This window comes from Ricinus communis, chromosome 5 (genome assembly GCF_019578655.1).
Source record: "Ricinus communis isolate WT05 ecotype wild-type chromosome 5, ASM1957865v1, whole genome shotgun sequence".
In the NCBI taxonomy this organism is placed as follows: domain Eukaryota; kingdom Viridiplantae; phylum Streptophyta; class Magnoliopsida; order Malpighiales; family Euphorbiaceae; genus Ricinus; species Ricinus communis.
The window spans coordinates 12,715,422-12,736,381 of NC_063260.1; the positions used below are offsets into that span (position 1 = coordinate 12,715,422).

The 20,960-nt window shown below is 34.3% G+C and overlaps 5 protein-coding genes across 6 annotated transcripts; 2 read left to right on the forward strand and 3 right to left on the reverse strand.

The window, feature by feature from the left end:
* LOC8279501 (DNA-directed RNA polymerase II subunit RPB2) lies at positions 1 to 9,258 on the forward strand. The gene is made up of 25 exons (XM_002519014.3): positions 1 to 521; positions 1,158 to 1,379; positions 1,462 to 1,752; positions 1,860 to 2,057; positions 2,640 to 2,704; positions 2,795 to 2,881; positions 2,952 to 3,072; positions 3,174 to 3,218; positions 3,308 to 3,445; positions 3,610 to 3,682; positions 3,855 to 3,931; positions 4,024 to 4,131; positions 4,215 to 4,331; positions 4,751 to 4,906; positions 5,016 to 5,120; positions 5,230 to 5,355; positions 5,441 to 5,518; positions 5,613 to 5,708; positions 5,790 to 5,905; positions 5,983 to 6,052; positions 6,137 to 6,190; positions 6,825 to 6,968; positions 7,208 to 7,507; positions 7,899 to 8,321; positions 8,450 to 9,258. The coding sequence occupies exons 1-25, from the start codon at positions 267 to 269 to the stop codon at positions 8,567 to 8,569; spliced, it is 3,585 nt and encodes a 1,194-aa protein (XP_002519060.1). The 5' UTR covers positions 1 to 266; the 3' UTR covers positions 8,570 to 9,258.
* Positions 9,259 to 10,139: 881 nt separating this feature from the next.
* LOC8279500 (protein LOL2) lies at positions 10,140 to 12,453 on the forward strand. Of its 2 annotated transcripts, XM_002519013.4 has the most exons (4): positions 10,140 to 10,406; positions 10,961 to 11,068; positions 11,888 to 11,997; positions 12,101 to 12,453. In XM_002519013.4, exons 1-4 carry the CDS (start codon positions 10,253 to 10,255, stop codon positions 12,161 to 12,163), a joined length of 435 nt encoding a protein of 144 aa, XP_002519059.2. In that variant the 5' UTR covers positions 10,140 to 10,252; the 3' UTR covers positions 12,164 to 12,453. The 2 variants fall into 2 exon arrangements, with proteins under 2 accessions (XP_002519059.2, XP_048230986.1); XM_048375029.1 differs by lacking the exon at positions 11,888 to 11,997.
* An 820-nt stretch (positions 12,454 to 13,273) lies between these two features.
* Positions 13,274 to 15,549, reverse strand: LOC8279499. Its single transcript, XM_002519012.4, has 8 exons — positions 15,066 to 15,549; positions 14,902 to 14,991; positions 14,604 to 14,663; positions 14,466 to 14,505; positions 14,266 to 14,359; positions 13,855 to 13,914; positions 13,680 to 13,771; positions 13,274 to 13,576 (listed from the first exon to the last, which is right to left on the reverse strand). Exons 1-8 carry the CDS (start codon positions 15,176 to 15,178, stop codon positions 13,490 to 13,492), a joined length of 636 nt encoding a protein of 211 aa, XP_002519058.1. The 5' UTR covers positions 15,179 to 15,549; the 3' UTR covers positions 13,274 to 13,489.
* Positions 15,550 to 18,042: 2,493 nt separating this feature from the next.
* LOC125370056 lies at positions 18,043 to 18,845 on the reverse strand. Its single transcript, XM_048373677.1, has 2 exons — positions 18,438 to 18,845; positions 18,043 to 18,306 (listed from the first exon to the last, which is right to left on the reverse strand). The coding sequence occupies exons 1-2, from the start codon at positions 18,843 to 18,845 to the stop codon at positions 18,253 to 18,255; spliced, it is 462 nt and encodes a 153-aa protein (XP_048229634.1). The 3' UTR covers positions 18,043 to 18,252.
* Positions 18,846 to 19,650: 805 nt separating this feature from the next.
* LOC107261232 lies at positions 19,651 to 20,334 on the reverse strand. The gene has a single exon (XM_015719069.1). The coding sequence runs from the start codon at positions 20,332 to 20,334 to the stop codon at positions 19,651 to 19,653; it is 684 nt and encodes a 227-aa protein (XP_015574555.1).
* Between the last annotated feature and the right edge of the window lie 626 nt (positions 20,335 to 20,960).

Genomic DNA, 20,960 nt, shown 5'->3' on the forward strand with positions numbered 1-20,960 from the left:
AATTGAGCTAAAAAGTCACCGTGCGCATCCCTTTCGAACCAGTTTGCAGCGACTCTCTTTTTCTTTTATGTTCACAATCGAACTCTGTAATTCTCGCGAAAAACCATCGTTTAGGGTTTAACTGAACGAACACTAACAAATAAATGAACCATTAAACTACCAAATGAATTTAACAAAATACGTAAGAAAGAAAAATTAAAAAAGAAAGATAAACATACTTGTGAACAAAAAGTTAATTGAAATAAAGAGCTAGGGTTTCTGTAAAGATGGAGGATGATCAGGAATACGATCAAAATCTAAACGAGGACTACGAAGACGAAGACGAAGATGAGATAACTCAGGAGGACGCATGGGCCGTCATTTCGGCTTATTTCGAGGAGAAAGGTCTGGTGCGACAACAGCTTGATTCGTTCGACGAGTTTATTCAAAATACGATGCAGGAAATCGTCGACGAATCTGCTGATATCGAGATTCGACCGGAGAGCCAGCATAATCCCGGCCACCAGTCCGATTTTGCCGAGGTATACTAGAATTTGAGCTGTTTTCTTTCTAGGGTTTCTAGAATGTTACTGGAAGTGATTTGGTCAAATGCTATTTGCATTTGATTGAGTGGCTGTTTAATAGCAAGACTTCTCTAAGTTCAAGTTTTCTGCAAGTTAAATTTAGGGAAAGAGCTGAGCTTGGATTGATGTAAATTCAAGAAGTTTTTTTTCCACTAATGAAAGAAATGATCACATAAATGAGAATAAAGATACATGCTATTACATAAATATGTTATACCAAAGCTAATTCAAGAAATTCCATACATTAGCTAACTTCTGTAATTCTACATCTTAGATAATTTAAACCACATTAAGACAAATGCAACTTGTAACATAGGGTTTGATTGAAAAATACCTGCTTATAGTATTGGAGAAAATTTGACTAGTTTATCTTGGTAAGTCTTTCTAGAAGATGCATATGTATATTTGAATTGTTTTTCCCAACAATGAAGCGTTCTCAGTTTCGCACCTGTGAATGATTTTGTCTATTCTAACCTTCTCTACAATAATTGTAATAACTTTCAGACTTCTTAGATTGAATGCTAAACAAGCTTTTACTATCTCTCTTTTGCTGCATTGTGCGTGTGGTTTCTAACACTATTGCTTTACTTGCAGACTATCTATAAAATAAGCTTTGGTCAGATATACTTGAGCAAGCCCATGATGACCGAGTCTGACGGTGAAACTGCAACTTTATTTCCTAAAGCTGCAAGGTTGAGGAACCTAACATACTCAGCTCCCTTGTATGTTGATGTGACAAAGAGGGTAATAAAGAAAGGACATGATGGTGAAGAAGTCACCGAAACTCAGGATTTTACCAAAGTTTTCATTGGGAAGGTGTGAATAATGAATTCTTCATTGATTGGGTGAATATAATTCTGGAAATTGACACCCTCATTGCTTTATTATGTGCTGTTAGGTTCCTATAATGCTTCGGTCAAGTTATTGCACATTGTACCAGAATTCAGAGAAAGATCTTACAGAACTTGGGGAGTGTCCTTACGATCAGGGTGGGTATTTTATTATCAATGGAAGTGAGAAGGTTCTAATTGCCCAGGAGAAGATGAGCACCAATCATGTTTATGTGTTCAAGAAGAGGCAGCCAAATAAATATGCGTATGTGGCAGAAGTTCGGTCTATGGCAGAGTCGCAGAATCGGCCACCCAGTACCATGTTTGTGCGGATGCTTTCCCGGACTAGTGCCAAGGGGGTAAAGGAGACACTTCTGTTTGACTGCTTGGTTTTTTTACTCGAAATCTTACTAGTAGCAGTTTAAAGTATTTATGTATCTTCTTTTGGTGAAAACCATTATTCCAGGGGTCTTCAGGGCAGTACATTCGCGCTACTCTTCCCTATATTCGAACTGAAATTCCAATTATTATTGTGTTTCGGGCCCTTGGTTTTGTTGCTGACAAAGATATATTAGAGCATATATGTTATGATTTCTCTGATACTCAAATGATGGAGTTGCTACGGCCTTCTTTGGAAGAAGCATTTGTGATTCAAAATCAACAGGTACCTTCTTTACTAATTTGTTTAATGTTTTTTCCCTGCTCCTTTGACAGTTAACAGCCAGAGTAGCAGTTATATTTGTTCTAGTTATGCAAAATAAAGAAGTCCTTTCTCTGGGTGTAATACCGAGCCATCTTATGTGTTTACAGCATGCATTTGTTTCAGTATTCCACTAAGCTGTTCTTACGTTACTTCCTAAAGTAGTTTCGCCTTGTTTTCAATTTCTCTTTAAGCGAGAAGTGATGTTCCCTTTTCCACTGGATGAATGATTAATGTTCAATAATTAGAACTTCTGATCTTTATTTCTGAACCAGCTTGGGAATTTTTTTTCCCATTTATGTTCTATGTACCATTTAGTTCTTTTGTCTTCATCTTGATAGCAAGATAGGCCTCATCCTTAAGAGAGGGAATATATTGATTCTGTAATTACAAATTCTTTTGATACTCGATTCATTTTATAATGCTAGTTTTGCAGCAAATGGTCTTTGTTTTCTGTTGCCAAGAATACAGTGTTCACTCTCTTTTAAGTGTTACTGCTGGCTGTTGAGCTTCACTCATTAGTTTATGTGCTATTGTCTTTTATAGGTTGCACTGGACTACATTGGGAAGCGTGGAGCAACTGTTGGTGTAACCAAGGAAAAAAGGATTAAGTATGTTCTATTTGCAGCTTTATTCTAGTAGCAATATATTTTGGATGATCTTTCTAAATACTTACTGAGAGACTTTTGTGCACCTCACAGGTATGCTAAAGAGATCCTTCAGAAGGAAATGCTTCCTCATGTTGGTGTTGGAGAATATTGCGAGACCAAAAAGGCTTATTATTTCGGGTATGTTGTTATAGAAAGATGTGCTTTTGTTGTCGTGGCTTATGGCTGACGGTAAATGTTTTTGTGCCAGATATATCATTCATCGACTTCTCCTCTGTGCGCTTGGCCGGAGAGCAGAAGATGACAGGGATCATTATGGCAACAAGAGGCTCGACCTTGCTGGTCCATTACTTGGTGGACTTTTTAGAATGGTTTGTTTTCTTTGTGGGGAAAATTGGAGGATTCTTGAGATTTTACTTTTCATCAGTGTTGTCCTTACTTTGTAATTTCTGGACTTGATGTACTGATGCAGTTATTCAGAAAGTTGACCAGGGATGTCAGGTCTTACGTGCAAAAGGTTTTTGCCTCTTAAAGCCATTTGATGAGTTCATGCTAGTTAAATTCTTTTGTGCAATTGTTTACATACATTTCTCATTGATGGTGCAGTGTGTAGATAATGGGAAGGATGTTAATCTGCAGTTTGCCATTAAAGCAAAAACCATTACTAGTGGTCTTAAATACTCTCTTGCCACTGGAAACTGGGGACAAGCAAATGCAGCTGGTACAAGAGCTGGAGTGTCACAGGTTTGAGCCATTATTTGTTTCTTTTGTTGTGTATATGTCCAATATTACATTTGCTCTTTCATCTTATGCTTTTTACTGCATAACAATTTGAAATGCTATTTCATATCACTTGTACTAAATATTTTTCTTATGTTTTCAAAAAAAAAAAAAAAAAAAAAAAACAGGTGTTAAATCGTTTGACGTATGCTTCTACCTTGTCACACTTGCGAAGATTAAATTCTCCAATTGGGCGTGAAGGTATCACTCAGTTACCTCTATCATGATATATGCGCAGGATTGGGCTTGGATAGATTAATGCAGTTTGAGATATTCATTTAGCTATTTCTTCATCACAGCTACGTGTTAATATTTTCATTTGTTTTTGTTAACTCTCTTCTCTTGAGGATCTGATTAAACATTTTGTAACTAGGGAAATTGGCTAAACCCAGGCAGTTGCATAATTCGCAATGGGGAATGATGTGTCCAGCTGAGACACCCGAAGGACAAGTAAGTGATGCATCTTGTGCATCATATAATTTTATACTTCCTCAGCTTTTTATGTTAGGATCTCTAACAGGTATATGTTTGTGTAACATTAGGCTTGTGGACTGGTGAAGAATCTTGCGTTAATGGTTTACATAACGGTTGGATCGGCTGCATATCCTATCTTGGAATTTTTGGAAGAATGGGGAACTGAGAATTTTGAGGTGCTTGCTTTTGTCTTCTGTTCAAACAAATGCTGATTTTCTGTTTTCCTGTTTCCTGTTTTGACATTTCGCCTTCATTACAGGAAATATCTCCTGCAGTTATTCCTCAAGCTACAAAAATTTTTGTTAATGGTTGCTGGGTGGGTATCCATCGCGATCCTGATATGTTGGTCAAGACATTGAGACGGCTAAGGAGAAGGGTGAGTACATTCATTTGCATAGTAGAAATAGCATGAAAGAGTGCTGGTTGTTTTTCAATGACTAAAATATGAGCTTGTGTGAAAGTGGTCATAACCATACGGGGGCACTACAAAACACCTTCGAATGTGTCTAATGAATATAATTCCTTGGTTGTGCATGGAGGAATTGCCAATGGAACAATGAACTGTGAGCCTATAAAAGCTCCGTGGGCCTTTTCAGTGATGGATATGCAGTGATTCATGACCAATAATTTAGAAATGTGATCATAAAACATATACAGGGAAATGTTTCTTGCTCTGCGCTAGCATGCTGTTTTTATTTATATCCTAGTTGAGGCCTTATATTTTTCTGTTATTCTGGGGATATTTAGTAGGCTGAAAAACATGGCTAAGAATGCTGATGGTCTCTTTACATACAGGTTGATGTCAATACTGAAGTTGGGGTTGTTAGAGATATCCGTTTGAAAGAGCTGAGAATTTACACCGACTATGGTCGTTGCAGTCGTCCATTATTTATTGTTGAGAAACAAAGGCTTCTCATCAAGAAAAAGGACATTCATGCCCTGCAGCAGAGGGTGAGAAATCTTATTTCTATTTCTCATAGTTATCTTATCCAAATGTCTCTCTCATTCCCTTTCTCCAATAGCTGCATCAGTGTAATTTCTTTTTTCCCTCTTTTAACAGGAGTCCTCAGAAGAGGGTGGCTGGCATGATCTTGTAGCAAAAGGATTTATTGAATATATTGACACTGAGGAAGAAGAAACTACTATGATATCAATGACCATTCATGTGAGTAAAAATAGTTTTGACTTAGAAACAGTACAGTAATGTAACTATTGGTTGTATTTTTAGAAGGTTGTCCACAACAGATAATTATATTTCAAGATACTTGTTCCAGGATCTTGTACAAGCACGGATCAATCCAGAAGAAGCTTATTCTGATACTTACACCCATTGTGAAATCCACCCGTCATTGATTTTAGGTGTTTGTGCTTCAATTATTCCTTTTCCTGATCATAACCAGGTAAGTCTTTCATGCTTCGAGTAACTTCATCGCGATACTTGTATTAGTATTATTTCGTTGTACTTACTACTCCTTGTGCAATTAGTCCCCGCGTAATACGTACCAATCTGCTATGGGAAAGCAAGCCATGGGAATATATGTCACAAACTATCAATTTCGAATGGTATTTGTTTTTCTTTTATTGGCTCGACTCTTTTCATTTCTTCCAATTTATATGCTTTGGTCCCTACTTAAATGCTTCTTCTCTGGATGCACAGGATACATTGGCTTATGTTCTTTATTACCCTCAAAAACCACTTGTTACAACAAGAGCTATGGAGCATCTTCACTTTAGGCAGCTACCAGCTGGCATTGTAAAGACAGCCTTATTATTTTTGTTTCTCTCTCTCATTTATTCTCGTGTTTATGACACTCTGTCTTCCTCTCCATCCCAGAATGCTATTGTTGCCATTGCCTGCTATTCTGGATACAACCAAGAAGATTCTGTCATCATGAACCAATCATCAATTGACCGGGGATTCTTCAGATCACTTTTCTTCCGTTCATATAGGTAAGCAAAGTGCTGCTTTGGCATATGTAATTGTGATTCTTGTCAAGTAGTTGTGCTGCTGATACCCTCGATCACAGGGATGAGGAGAAAAAGATGGGGACTCTTGTCAAAGAAGATTTTGGGCGTCCAGATAGAGCTAATACAATGGTGATAATTACAGTTTATAATTGTTTCTATCTTTTTACTTGCTTAAGAACATTATGAGCGGTGGACTTAGAATCTTTTTTGCAGGGCATGCGGCATGGCTCCTATGATAAATTGGATGATGATGGTCTTGCACCTCCAGTAAGTCTATTTAGTTTACGTGATTCAGTTTTTGTATGTTCAACCAAACCGATAATCCCATCAACCCGAAAAATTCAATAGAAACCGAAATTAATTTGTTGGGTTTAAACTGTCTTGGGTTGGAGATGGTTTGCAAATGTCTAAAACCGAGTGAAAGTGGGTTGGGTTCGGTTTTAAACTTTTTATAATCCTAAAATTTTTGACAATGATTTTTTTCTATTTTATTTTATCATTTTTTCTCTTAAACCTTTTAAATTATTATTTAGTTTTACTTTTTCTCGTCAAAAAGTAATATTGAATTTTAAACTTTACTTATTTAATTATATCTATTCATCTAATCTAACTATATAATTACATGTAATTTTGTTTGTTACTTTTCTTGTTAAGGACTTCCAATTTTTATACAAATTTTAATTTTAATTTTCAGATTAGATTTTTAAACTGAACCTGATTAAATCCGATGAACCTGAATTTATTGATTTTTTAATTTAAGATATTGTATTCAGTTTTAAATAAGTATAACGCGACTAATATAGTTTGGGTTAGCATATAGCTTCTAAACTGATCAATCTGATTCAGGAAGACCCCCATGAGGAACACTATTTCTGAAAGCACTCTATTATGTTATTGTTAGGGGACAAGAGTTTCAGGTGAGGATGTAATCATTGGAAAGACCACTCCTATTGCTCAGGAGGAAGCGCAGGGACAATCTGCACGTTACACAAGGCGAGATCATAGCATAAGCTTACGGCATAGTGAAACAGGGATTGTGGATCAAGTAAGCCTTATTTTGCATTGAGTTTGTAATATTTAAATAGGGCATCTATTATCCATTTCGCATGAGATTATCAATCATAGCATCCCATTTTATAATTCACTTCTGAGTGAACATATTGTATGTTATGAAGTGTGAACTAATTGTATTTAGGTAGTTGTTTACACCTGTGCTTCCTAATAAGGCTTGAGACCTGATCTTTTGCTGCAAGTGACCTGTTCAAATCACATGGATTTTGATAGGTTCTTCTGACAACAAATGCTGATGGGCTGAGGTTTGTTAAAGTAAGGGTAAGGTCTGTTCGGATACCTCAGATTGGAGACAAGTTTAGCAGTAGGCATGGTCAAAAGGGAACAGTAGGTATGACTTACACGCAGGAAGATATGCCTTGGACCGTGGAAGGCATCACGCCTGATATCATCGTCAATCCACATGCTATTCCTTCTCGAATGACTATTGGTCAGCTTATTGAATGTATTATGGGGAAGGTTGCAGCACACATGGGAAAGGAAGGGGATGCAACTCCATTCACTGATGTTACTGTAAGTTGCATTAGAATACATGCTGAATTATTAATTTGGATACATTTTTGTACATCAAATTCTATCCAGAGGCTTGTCTTAAAAAGCTGGATATCTGGTTGGGAAATATGTAGCTATGCATATGGCTATTATGGAATTCTCTTATTTTCTGGTGGCTGGTGAAAATAAAAATTGAGGGCAGGGGATAACAAATGTTAAGTTGAATTGTTTTGCTTAACTATGGAAACAAAAGTTAATATCCAGAATCTAATAGTGGAAATCTTTTTCCTTTGAACTTTGTGGATGATCTGATGTTCTCGTCTCTATATCAAACTGATGCAAGTTTTTTTTATGTATTGAGCTGAGTTGGTTGGATTTCCACCTCATTTATTGTTTTTATTTGGTATTTTAGGTGGATAACATTAGCAAGGCTCTTCATAAATGTGGGTATCAAATGCGTGGTTTTGAGACGATGTACAATGGTCACACTGGTCGAAGGCTTACAGCTATGATATTCCTTGGCCCCACTTATTACCAAAGGCTGAAGCACATGGTTGATGACAAGATCCACTCTCGGGGAAGGGGCCCTGTGCAAATCCTGACTAGGCAACCTGCTGAAGGAAGGTCACGTGATGGTGGCCTCCGCTTTGGGGAAATGGAACGAGATTGCATGATTGCACATGGTGCTGCACACTTTCTCAAAGAGAGGCTGTTTGACCAGAGTGATGCCTATAGGGTCCATGTTTGTGAGCGATGTGGATTGATAGCTATTGCGAATCTCAAGAAAAATTCTTTTGAATGCAGAGGTTGCAAGAATAAGACCGACATTGTTCAGGTGATTTCTTGATTTAATTTTCAAATTGTGCATTTCTAAAGTTTGTTCATTTTCATTTTGTGAACCCACTTGTGCAATTTGTCCATGCTGCTGTTTGATGATTTTTACCTTTTGCCATTGATATTCAGGTACACATTCCTTATGCCTGTAAGCTACTCTTCCAAGAGCTCATGGCCATGGCCATAGCACCAAGAATGCTTACAAAAGATGTGAAACCAACCAAAGACCAGAAGAAAAAGGGAGCATAACGTAATGTGGTGACTCAACTTTTTAGCCTTCTTCGTCTGATGATTTGTGTGTATAGCTTTACTGAGGATAATATCTGGATACAAGGATTAAGTGGCATTCAATACAATGCCTCTGAAAGGGAAGTAAAACTTCAGCAAGCTCCTGGCTAAATTGGGCATCCTGCAAATTTACTTTGATGTTTCTGGTCTTAGAGAGGTATGGAAGGAAGCAAATATCGTTACCACCAGCTCTGAGATTTGATGTCCATGAGTGTCAGCAGAGAGGAGGGAAGTCGCAACACAGCATCTCTCATTAATCCATGCTTATTGGATAGAAAACTCAAGAACCTTACGTGTTATGTAGAGTATCGTCAATGAGACAGTTTAATTTCACCTGCAATTTTGTCTGTAGTAGATTTTGTGTAAGTTGGTGCATATCTAAAGGTCAACTATTCATCTTTTTTTGTCTTCTTTCCATTTCGAGGGGTTCATATGGCCCGTCTAATGTTTAAAATTCATTTTCAATTAGCTGCTATTTTCAATCTGAGCCTTTCTTAAACTAATTCAGTTTGATTATGTAAGATTATATTGAATCATTGTTCCGTCATTATTACTGTCAAAAGCAGCTACTCAAAGGCAAGGGAATGTCGATTTTCGATTGAGGCTTCTTTATATGGAAAATAATATTAAATTTGATCTCTTGTATGAAACTAATCTATATCATTTATTCATTTGTATTTCGATTATAATTATTGTGCAAAATAACTTGTTCTATTAGATTATCGCTTTTTTGAGATTTTTGCGTGGAACGTTAAAAGTTCAAAACTATAAATTACAATGAAAAACAAAAAGGCTTAATGTATAAATCAGCCCCTCAACTTCACTTTTTTTTTTTGTTCTTTTTGTGTCTTATCATTCATGCTCAAAGTTGAACAACGCCAATTTTTCAGTCCAGTCCATGTGTTTAGTTTCTCTCATTAATGGAGATATTATGCTGATATGTAAAGCACTGTGGGACCTATAAATCAAATTCAATGGCTAAAAAGAGAATTGTTGTTTGTGGATGTTAAGAGATGAAAGAGGAAGAGAATTCAAATTTTCAAATTAAAAGACTAAACTCTAAAATAAGAACACATATATTGAAAATTTTAGGGTTTAATTTAAAATTCAATCAATATTTATGTTATTATTTTAGAGTTTAGTCTTCTAATTTGAAAAATTTAATCTCTTCCCCTCTCGTCTCTTAACGATCATGAATAACAATCATCTTATTAGCCAATTAAATTTGATATATGGGTCCCATATTTACTTTACATATCAACATAATACTTCCATTAACAAGATAAACTAAACATGTGGACTAAAAAGTTGATGCTATTAAATATCAGGCATGAATGATAGAATATGAAAAGGATGAGGGCCTGCATAAGAAAAGGCAAAGGTTGGGGTGCTTTTTCATTTCAGACTAAAGTTGAGGGACTGATCTGTACATTAAGCCAAAAAAAATTATGTTCTACTTTAGGACAAAATAGAAAGAAGAAACGACGTCGTCTTCAAGCGGGAGAGAAAGAGGAACTCATTTTGAGACGAACTTTAAAAACTAAAAATTACAATACGACGATATCGACAAAAGATAAAACTTCTATACAAAATAAAAAAGAAAAGAAACAACGTCGGTTTCAAGTGTGTGTGAGAAGAGAGACGATGATAGAGAGCAAAGAAGGAGAAGCCATGGAAGTGGAAAACAAACAACAAGCAGATGATGTGGAAGACGGCCCACCGTCAGGCTGGCAATCCATCCCTCTTCCTCTTCCTCTTCCTCTTCCTCAACCTTCTCCACCGCCACCTCCCTCTTCAGGTCATAAATCATCTCTTCTTTAATATAAATTTTTTTCTTTTTCTGAATAGGTAATCATTCCTAAAGAGTTACGATTTGCAGTTAAAAAAAAAAAATACAAACTTGTATGATCATATTATAATCCTAAGAAGTTTTAGTGTTTAATCAAAATCTGATTTCGACTTTTCCATGGCCGATAAAGAGTAGCAAAGTGTTTACATATCTTGGTTCAACTTTAGAGTTGGGAGGTCTCTTATAATTTTAGAGTTTTATATAATTGCTTTACCTCTAATTTAAAAAAGGAATTTGACAGAAGAAGAAGATAGTTATTCCCTGCTTACTAAAGTCTATATATAACTTTTAATTTATTTTTAGATGTGTGTGGATCATCGTCATCGAGTATTACTGTTTGTACAGAGTTAGGTCATATGTATACGACACAATATTTGTGAATTAGGTTCCATATGATAACAGTGGCTACGAGCTTGATTGAGGAAGGGGACCTCAGAACCATTTTAGTTGCTAGCAGAGTTTCACATCTTATTCTGTCTCAATTTTTTTTCTTTCTGATGCAGAAATGGCTCAAATGGTCTGTGGTTCGTGCCGAACTCTGCTTTCATATCCAAGAGGAGCCAGACATGTCCAATGCTCATCTTGTCAGATGGTCAATTTTGTTTTAGAAGGTACATCCTTTCTGTTCTTATAACTGAAATTCTTGAAAAGGAATTGCTCCCTAAAAAAAGTTTTGTGAATGTGTTAGACTTAGAATAACACTGTAATCTCATCTTTCCGGGAATTTTATTGCTGACTTCCCTGTGATTCAGTTTAGTCTTAGCAGCGGCTTAGTCAAACAAAGCTCGATTAGTTTCTGCTAGATAAGACAAGAAATGAGGGAGATAACCAATACAGGGAACAAGGGATTAAATGTGACTGCTCTTTTTGGTTCATTAAGAAAATAGAATGTAGAAAGGGGGTGCTAAACAAAAAATGAGTGCTTGACCTTCTTAGGGCATATGAGGGTGGGTTGAATTCAAAAGTTTTTTTCTTTAGTATACCCCTTAAAGAATAAGTGGTTCAGCCATGTCACAGAGTTTGAAGTGCCTTTTAGCTAAATGGATATATTATTATTATTATTACCAGGCATGCCTCTCATTAGACAGGAAGTCCTGACTGAAGTCCTAGCTGTGTTTAATCGCATATACAGAGGCTTGTTTTTTACACTTATCTCTATGTCGGAGTTTTTGTGTTCAATTGTCTTGTTGGGCTAGGTCTTTCACTGAAATGCTTGTGCCAGGAGAATACTTAACTCCAACAGATAGACATACTTGCACTTTCATGAATGAACGTTCTACTTGTTTCACTTTTTTTTTTTATATGGTGTTTTTATGCTTGTCTTCATGTGGTAAAGGATTGCATTCTACTCTACAGAACATGAAATTCACTGATCAGCCATTGGCATAGTTTACTATACTAGAGTTTAACTCTGATCCACTTGTTTCCAGCACATGAGGTTGGGCAAGTTAACTGCGGGAAATGTGAAATATTGTTGATGTACCCATATCCAGCTTCATCAGTTCGATGTTCCTCTTGCCGTTCTGTAACTGAAATTGGAGTATGTGGTCAAATCTCACATGGATGTAACTGTAAATTTGTTGACATACCATTTCAAGTGCTAATTTTATGCAAATGTCAATTGTTCATTGGTTTATATGCAGGCGCACAACAAGAGGCCACCATGGTCTGTAATCCAGGGACACCCTCCAAATCCTATTCATTGAGTGGCCTCCATGGGATAATCATCTTAACAGTACGGGTGGAAGGCTGCAGTGGCATTTGCATGTCATATGCAATAATTTATTTGGACAAACAGACTAGTGGGGATGCTATTGCTATCTACATTATGAAACTTGTTTGGAGCTCATTAGGAGAGAGATCATTTTCCCATTCTCCATTTTTTTATCAAATCCAAGCGTGTTGAGAATACAGAGCCTATGTAATGCAGTATCCTGCTTAATTTTTAGCAATTAATACTTTAGAGCCGGTAAGGAGCTTTTTGTCTTCTTTTTCTCCATATTGTCCCCATATTAACATATAAATGGCAAAAGTTGATAGGAGGTCAAGATTGCAGTGATTTTTCTTTAGGGTATTCCTGGTTATACTTGTTATCAAGTTGCCCAAGTTTCATCCAGAGGAATCGATTTGACATCAATGTAGTTGAAAGAGGAACATAGCAACGAGTCTTACGGTTCAATGAAAAAACTGAAAACATAGACTAATTTAATGCAGGTTTGGGATTCTTAGATATTACTGTTAGCTAAGGCTGAAATCATCTCCCTCCGCAAAAATTGAAGCACAGAAAACATGGGGTCCTAAAATAAAGATCATGCCTCAAACAGGCCAAAATCCTGTCTAGTAGGTGCTAAAGAGTGAGAATTATGTAGAACTAGAGTTTTATTTCACTTCACACCACATGCAATGTAAGTTATGATGGTTTTCACATGCAAAATCTCAATCGATGTGAAAGAAATCAGCGGACTAGTACCTAAATAATTTTCTTACCTTATTCGGTATATGTAAAATATAAGGTGAGAGAATCAATTACCTAATTTTCCGGCTCCTAAAACCATAAGATTATAAATGCCTGGACACAAATTAAAACAATCCAACAGCTTGATCAGGCAGCAGCTAATAATCGGCCAATTTAAGTGTACACACTAAAAGGTAATGGTTATCAGGTCCACTAATCACTAGCCAGTTGGTACTTAGAGTTCTGCTGTATATTGGCATTCTTAACATGAAGAACCAAGATCGTAGAAGCTTAGAGAGAGAAATTAAAACCACCAACTACAGCATAGGGAAAGCAAGCAACAGCCTAATCAACAACGAACAAGCCAAATAAACGTGCACTAAGAAGCAGTAATGCTTGATACCAGTAGATCGGGTCCACTAGCAAGTTGATATTGAGTATTTCATACCTGTACACTGAAATTCTCCTGGGTACTCGAAAATAACAAAGAATGGAATAAATGGTAACAGGTCTCCTAGTGACAGAATATTATATTCACTGTTAAAAGATTTGCAGCATTTTCTGTGAATGGAATTTTTCAGTCATCCGGTGGAAAATCCTCATCAGAGGCATTTTCCAGAAAAGAGCCAAGCGTTTTCCTCAAAATACTGAAAGTTTTATCATCCTGTTTTTCAAAGTAGAAATATAATCAATATATCAACTAATTAATTTTGACAAAGCGAATGCAAATCCAATAATAAACAACTAATTTCAATAATCAGTTATACCTGCTTTTTCTTTTTCAAGGACTCTTCCAAATTAGCAATCTTTTCAGCACAAGCTTTCTCTTGTTCAGCTATAATATTTCTCTCTTTCTTCTCTGATGTTGACCAATAATAGAATAAGTGAAACTACGTCAGTATAGGAAAGGAAGAGCAATGTTAAACGTTGCTTAGAGCTTACTCAGTTGTTCATATCGCAAGAACAGCTTTTCCTTATCTTCTTCAAATTTGGAAATGGTATCTGACAAACAGCATTAAGAAGAAGCTCTATAATCATTCATAACAGAAAGTACCGGAGGAACAGAAAAAAGAAACCCCTAACAGTGGCATAATCCCAAATATTAACTTAATTTTCTAAATATCTTCCAGAAATGAGAAAAGGAAAATTAACTAAGCCACCATGCTTAAGAATATAAAACGCAAAGTTAAGCGTTTTCAAGAATATTTAAGCAATATCTTCAGAATACCCTTAAAGATTACAGTCTTACTATATTTTGTAAGTGCTCTCTATTAAAGACTCGTAACTTGAGGGTTACACATTAAATGTGAAAGATATTAACGACTAATTAATAATCTAACAGCAATAAGCTACCTTGTAGAGCCTGCAAATGAGCTGCTTTTTCCTTGCAAAATTTGTCATAAATCTCTTGAAACTTGGCAGTCTCATTCTTCAAGCAGTTTTCACACTGCATATATAATCAAAACCATATTTTAGTAGAACATTAACAATGCATAAATCTAATGATATCATATCAATAGAGCAGCTAAATTTTATTCCTACAATATTATTACCTCTTTTGAGCTCTTTGAAAGTGCCTTTGCAAAACTTTGTCTGGATAAACAACCAGAAGAAGAACAGTAACTGAATCAAAAGTGAATTCACATCTTAATCTAAAGATAGATTTACTGTTGCTCATTCTTTATATTTACCTGTCCTTCTCAACTTTGGATTTTAACTGATCCATCATTGACCTGATCTCAGATGACAGGCTGTTAACAGAAAACCGAAAATTATTAACCAAAAGCCGACGTCTTTTGAAAACAGACGGTAAAATTCAAATTCAAAAATCTAAAAATTACTTCAAAATTGTTAAAACAAATAATAACGATCTCACCAAAAGAGAAACTTCAAAATTAATGATTTCGATGTAAATTAAGAAATCTATCTATCTAGCTACAAATTAACGGTATCAATCAAAACAGAAGCGAGGTAATTTAATTAGCAGACCTCGAAATCGTTTCCTCGTTCTTCTTTTGACCGTCCTTTTGCGTTTTCTCTCGAATCTGATGCAGCGCCGACATTATTCCCTTAATATCGCTGCAATTCACCATTTTCTTTTTCAAGAGTAAGAAAGAAATCGGAGAAAGAGTAAATGCATGAGAGATATGGACCTGGAGAGATCGACATCGAGCTCATCGTCGACGACTCGGAATTTGGATTCCGATTTCTTTAGTACTGACTCGGAGGCGGTTCGTTTCTTCGAGTTTGTTTTTGCAGCTGACATTGCTCTGTTGTCTTTGGCTTATTCTTCGAATTGTAATGAGAAAATGAGAAACTGAAATGAAAAAATTTTAGCAGCTTGAAATGGTTTTTGTATTTGGCGCTCGCGGTTGTACAATGGCTGTTGATTTCTAAATTCAAAATTTTAAAATTAAAAATTGTCTGCAGTGTATTGTATACAATTCGTTCTCTTTTTCTATTGTCTAATGACACGTGTCCACTCCTTGCTGTTTATTTGATCTTTCCGATTCTAATTTCTTTCTAATATTTATATCATTAGCTAATCATTTTTCTTTGTTCATCGAAGAGTTTTTTTTAGATGGAATTTTTATTTATTTTTAACGAAAATATCGAGTTATCAATTTAATTTAAAATTATTATTTCTGATTTGTCATTAGAACAAAATAGTTGGGTACCCGACCATTTCGGTGTTAATTTTCAGATTATATATATAATTTAATTTTAAATCATTAAAATATAACACTACAAAATTATATCATAGTTCAATTAAATAATTTATTAAAAAGTAACAATTATACATATATTATATTATAGAATTATAATAATGAAATCTCTTTCTATAATATAAACGATTAAATTATAAAATATTATTTTCTAAGATAAAACTATGAATATTAAATTATATAAGTTTTAAGTTGTTGTTATTAAATAATATAGATTAAATCATATGAATAAGTGAAAAGAAAATATGGTTAAATTGTAGAGTACAATATGAAGTGATAGATAAAAGTAAAAATAAAAATGATTATTTGAAGTTTTAGATTTTAATTCATCTTTATTGATGAGAGAAAAGAGATTTTATTGTGTTAGGTTTAAATATTACCAAACTATTTAACTCAATTCAATAATATATTTTAAAAAAAATTATTTCATTTCGGTCTATCTCGTTAATTTCGTTCGAAATGTTAATTTCGTTCGAAATGTTAATTTTGGTCCAATCTCGGTCATTTCGGTTCGAGATTTTGATCGATACGGGACAAAAAATATTCTATTTCATTTTTCTTAATAAAATGAGACATGTCGGTAATTGCAAATAAAATGAAATCGAATCAATAACTTTGATGTGAGTATTTATTTATAAATTACTTAATTTTGATACTTTTTAATTTTTATAAAAAAATTAAATGATTAATTATAGTTAACAACAAATGATCGACATTTTTGTATTAAATATATAACAAATTAATGATTTATTATTTATTAAATTCTTAGAATACTACTAACTTTATCTTTTATTATTAATTAATAATTTTAATATTCAAGGGTTAATATTTGAAAGAAAAAAACAGTTCTTTATAATTATTAAAAACAGTTTCTGAAAAAAGAAATGCTAAATGTATATATATCCTATTTTTTAAATGATTTCTTTTACTACACTATTGATCAATTTAAAATTTTAGAAGTTATAGGATAAAAAGATTTGGAGCTGATCAATTTTTTCAAAAGACTATATATATGGTATTAAAGAAAAAAGAAACAAAATGAAATGTAATTTCTTTGTGAAATTATTTTAAAATAATCATATTTTTCTCGACAATTAGTTGTTTATATCGAAATGGATAAAGGTGCATTTTTGCCCCTAACATTTAGTAAGAGTGAATTTGCCCTTAAACTAATTTTAGATGCAATTAAACCCCTAGATTATCAAAAACATGTAATCCAAGCCCCTGCTTATAATTTTAAAATGAATTGAATAAACGTCCGTTTATTTTTTTGACAGGCAAAAAATGTAGGGTCCTTATATTGACACCTCATCTTCTCCTTCTTCCAACCTTTCTTTTTCTTTTTTATATAAAAAATACTAAAATTCTATATTTTATACATCTTACTAGAGCACGGGATTATTAACTGATTATAGTTGTTAGTAATAGATAAAGCGGATGAAGAGAGAGATCGTCGAAAACTCCAAACATGCCAACTATCTCTTCATCAACAACATCAATTCTTGTCTCATAAAAATCTTCATTGTCATTCTCATTCATACAACAATAATTCTCTCAGTAAATGCTCGCTTTTTTTTTTTTTTTTATTTCACCTTCTAAAGAGTATGATTTTTTTTTTAATTTTTCTTATTATTTGTTTGAGTGATTTTTCAATGATTTATTTTTGTAGAATGTGATTGCCGTTGGGGTGGTAATTCTCATAACCGACCTTAGCCGAGAGAAAGAAATCATTGCACATAAAGAAACATAAAAATCATACCAACATCGTCAAATTATTATTATTATTATTAATTATTTAATTCCTTTGCTAGAAGAATACGACCACTTCCCTTGCTTGCAATCATCTACTATTTTTCATTTTATTTTTAAAAATTAACTTTTTCCCTATGAGAAAAAGAAAGAAAAAAAAAATTTACAACATTATTATTTGTTGAAAAGAAATAAAATAAAATAAAAATATTAAGAGATTATCATACTCAAATAAAATTTTCAAATTTAGAATATTAATGTTTATTAAAAAAATAAATAAAAATAAAAATATAAAGAGATCGTCAAGACTCAAATAAAATTTTATGCTCTTTACTTTAAAAAGTATATTTTATTTATAATAATTTTAAAATCAAATCACTTTAGTTCTCAACTACTTAACAAGTTAAACCATAAAGCTATGGACTACACTGGTGCAGTACTGTCTAAACTTTATTTGTATGAAAACTAAAAATTAAAACACATATATCTTTATTAATTTCATACCTGCATTTCTTCATCCTCACATTTAGCTTTCTACTAACAATGATGGGGATATGCCATTGGGGATGGCAATGGTGCAAATATGGGATGGGGTGGGACAGTGCTAATAGAAATCTTACATTTAATATTTTATATATTTATATTTTCTTACCACAAGGCAGAAAAGAGGATATATTAATTCCAAGCAATAAAACTACGAACCACGAGAAAAAATCACAAGCATCATTATGAGTTATCAAGTTCTGAATTCTAAGAATAAAATGGAAAGAAACCTTAGAAAAATACAAAACAAAATTAATAACATCCTTAAGAATAGTAGCTGAGTCTGCAGGGGTACAGGTTCCGCTCATAATTTAGATAACTGCTAGATCTCTTTCAAAAATAACCTTCTTCCAATTCTTGACAGCCCACTGGACAACTGCACGAAGAGCAAGACTTTCCATCACAAAAGTGAAGTTGTTCTAGAGTTTCAAGTATCCAAAAGACCCTATCTTTGTTGAAAATGATGATGCCAACACTAGCACAATTGCTGAAAATATCTACCTTTACCTCAAAGTCACCTATATCTAAGGGAGGATTTATTTTCGACACCTTATGAGTAGTGAGTAGAGGATTGATACTAGTTGATTGGTGCTCATTGAAATCCTCCAAGCCTTTAGCAACTGTTTGAGACTCTGATCGTGTATTTTGGTTAAATATCATGTCATTTCTATTCTTCCAAAGTCTCCATAACAAGAAAACAACCATCTGAACGCTATTGCCTGAAGGATCGAGAGAACCAAGGTCTTTATCAATAGAGTTCCAACAATCAAGAAAGTCCTCACTTTGAAGCATGGACATATTCAAACCCAGAGGGGATAAGTGCCAAACTGTTTGGGCAAAAGGGCAATCAAGGAAAAGATGTTTAGAACTTTCCATCATATCACACCTTTGACACTTATCAGGAAGCTTGAGCATGTCCTTCAGAATAGAACCCACCGATAGAATCTGAGAAAAAAAAAATCTTCCGCATGAACACTTTTAGTTTACTGGATACCTTTAACTTCCAAAGATGCTTCCATGAATATTTAGCCAGGGGGTGGAGGTTGAGGTCTGATGTTAATAGATAGTTTAGACCAAATCGGGTAACCTGTCTTGACCATATAAGTTCCTGATTTTTGATGAACCCATACTCTCTCATCTGGGAGGTCAGTGAAATAGAGTGGGATTTTGAGGATACTACCAGCTTAGCCTTTAACAAAGGCACTCCTAACTTTTGAAACCTTCTAGGCTTTAATATTGTGGTCAATAAAATCAGCAACTATCAACTCCTCTTGATTCAAGAAGATATCATCTGTGCTTTAAAAGGATAATAGAGAGGGATCCATGCATCTTCAGAGACTCTAACATACCTGCAATTTTTAATTTGCCATCTCATGCCTTTAGTGATAATATCTTTAGCTGCCATGATGTTATTCTAGGCGCAAGAGGAATTGGAATTTTTTGGGGCTGACATAATATTGGTAATAGAAAAATACTTACCTTTGAGAACTCTTGACATAAGGGATCCTGCTTTTCAGTAATCCTCTAAAGTTGTTTAGCTAATAGAGCCATGTTAAAGCCATGTAAATCCTTGAAACCCAAACCTCCAAATAGTTTGCTTTTGCATAGATATTTACAAGACCTATTGTATTTTCTTCCTTCTTCTGACCCCACTAAGAATTGCTAATAAGGCTATTGATTTCTTTACAGAGTGAGGAAGAAAGCTTAAAACAACTCATAGTTAAATGGGTATTGCACAGGCTACAATCTTTATAAGGATTTTCTTCCCTGCCGTTGACAAGAGTTTCTCTTTCCACCCTGCTATCTTTCTTATAATCCTTACTTTGAGGTCAATCAGAATCTGCCTCTTGAAGCGGTTTATAACAGCAGGAAGACCCAAGTATTTGTCTTGAGCTCCGATAGGAGAAATACCAAGAAAATTTGCAAGGTCTGTTCGAGTTCTTGAAGAAGTGTTTTTGCTAAAGAAAACAGCTGACTTGTTGAAGTTTGTCATTTGACTACTAGCATTGCTGTAAGTTTGGGGAATCTGGAGAAGTTGAGCCACGACTAAGTGAGAAGCTGGACAACAAAACAGAGAATCATCAGCGAAAAGAAGATGATTGATGGTAGGCGACAATCTCACAATCCTAACCCCAGGAAGGGTACAATTGTAGAGAGCCTGATTACACATGTGAATAAAGCCTTTTGCACAGATTAGAAATAAGAAAGGGGACAGAGGGTCCCCTTGTCTAAGCCCTCTCGATGGGACAATAAATCCTTTTGGGAAACCATTGATATTCACGGCGAACGTGACAGAAGTTCTTGCACAGTTCATAACCCAAAAAATCCAAGTAGTGTTGAAATCCATTACTACAAGCATATGGTGAAGATAGCTCCACTCCAAGCGATCGTACGCCTTTGCCATATCTAGTTTAATTGCAAGCTCCTTCCTTTGGTTCTTAGGCTTGGTTTAAGAGAGTGCATTACTTCGTGGCCTAAGATGATATTATCTGATATGGATCTCTTCTTGATGAAAGCGGTATGAGAACTACTGATGATATCCTACATTAAAGGTTGCAGTCTCTTCATAAGAATTTTTGAGATAATCTTGTAGAACATTATACATAAATTGTATATACAGCACACATTTTAGATAACAATATTAAATTGATCTTTATTTTTATAAATTTCAAATAATTCATTAATAAATTATTACCAAATAGTTACTAAATATTTTTAAAATATATGTCTTCAAATCCATAATTACTAATTTAAAATTACATTTAACTAAATATTATATGATTTTTCATTACATATATTAGATGGGTATTGAGATAATAAAATAGACTCCACTTAAATTTTAAAAGTGAATTATAAAATAAATAATTAAGGAGCAGTGGTTCTGTCTACATCTACTAAAATAGTTGTTGCACATTAGCATTCTTTGCTAATTCCACTCCGCAAACCGGTCAAAAGATTCAGAACCTCTTTCTTATTATTTTCATAAAAAGACAAAACAAAAAACAATAAAAATAAAATCTAGTACTAAAA

Bases quoted from the DNA above. Each gene is read 5' to 3' on its own strand.
- LOC125370056 (XM_048373677.1), bottom strand. From the start codon at position 18,845: ATGCTCAAGCTTCCTGATAAGTGTCAAAGGTGTGATATGATGGAAAGT. The intron at 18,307-18,437 runs GTAAAGGTAGAT...CTCTTCGTGCAG, and splicing joins TAGATATAGGTGACTTTGAG to TTGTCCAGTGGGCTGTCAAG.
- LOC8279500 (XM_048375029.1), top strand. From the start codon at position 10,253: ATGATAGAGAGCAAAGAAGGAGAAGCCATGGAAGTGGAAAACAAACAA. The intron at 10,407-10,960 runs GTCATAAATCAT...TTTCTGATGCAG, and splicing joins ACCGCCACCTCCCTCTTCAG to AAATGGCTCAAATGGTCTGT. The intron at 11,069-12,100 runs GTACATCCTTTC...GTTTATATGCAG, and splicing joins GGTCAATTTTGTTTTAGAAG to GCGCACAACAAGAGGCCACC.
- LOC8279499 (XM_002519012.4), bottom strand. From the start codon at position 15,178: ATGTCAGCTGCAAAAACAAACTCGAAGAAACGAACCGCCTCCGAGTCA. The intron at 13,915-14,265 runs GTAGCTTATTGC...GCTGTTTGTCAG, and splicing joins TCATTTGCAGGCTCTACAAG to ATACCATTTCCAAATTTGAA. The intron at 13,577-13,679 runs GTATAACTGATT...TTTGAAAAACAG, and splicing joins CCTTGAAAAAGAAAAAGCAG to GATGATAAAACTTTCAGTAT.
- LOC8279501 (XM_002519014.3), top strand. From the start codon at position 267: ATGGAGGATGATCAGGAATACGATCAAAATCTAAACGAGGACTACGAA. The intron at 2,058-2,639 runs GTACCTTCTTTA...TGTCTTTTATAG, and splicing joins TTGTGATTCAAAATCAACAG to GTTGCACTGGACTACATTGG. The intron at 5,121-5,229 runs GTGAGTAAAAAT...TACTTGTTCCAG, and splicing joins TGATATCAATGACCATTCAT to GATCTTGTACAAGCACGGAT.
- LOC107261232 (XM_015719069.1), bottom strand. From the start codon at position 20,334: ATGGCAAAGGCGTACGATCGCTTGGAGTGGAGCTATCTTCACCATATG.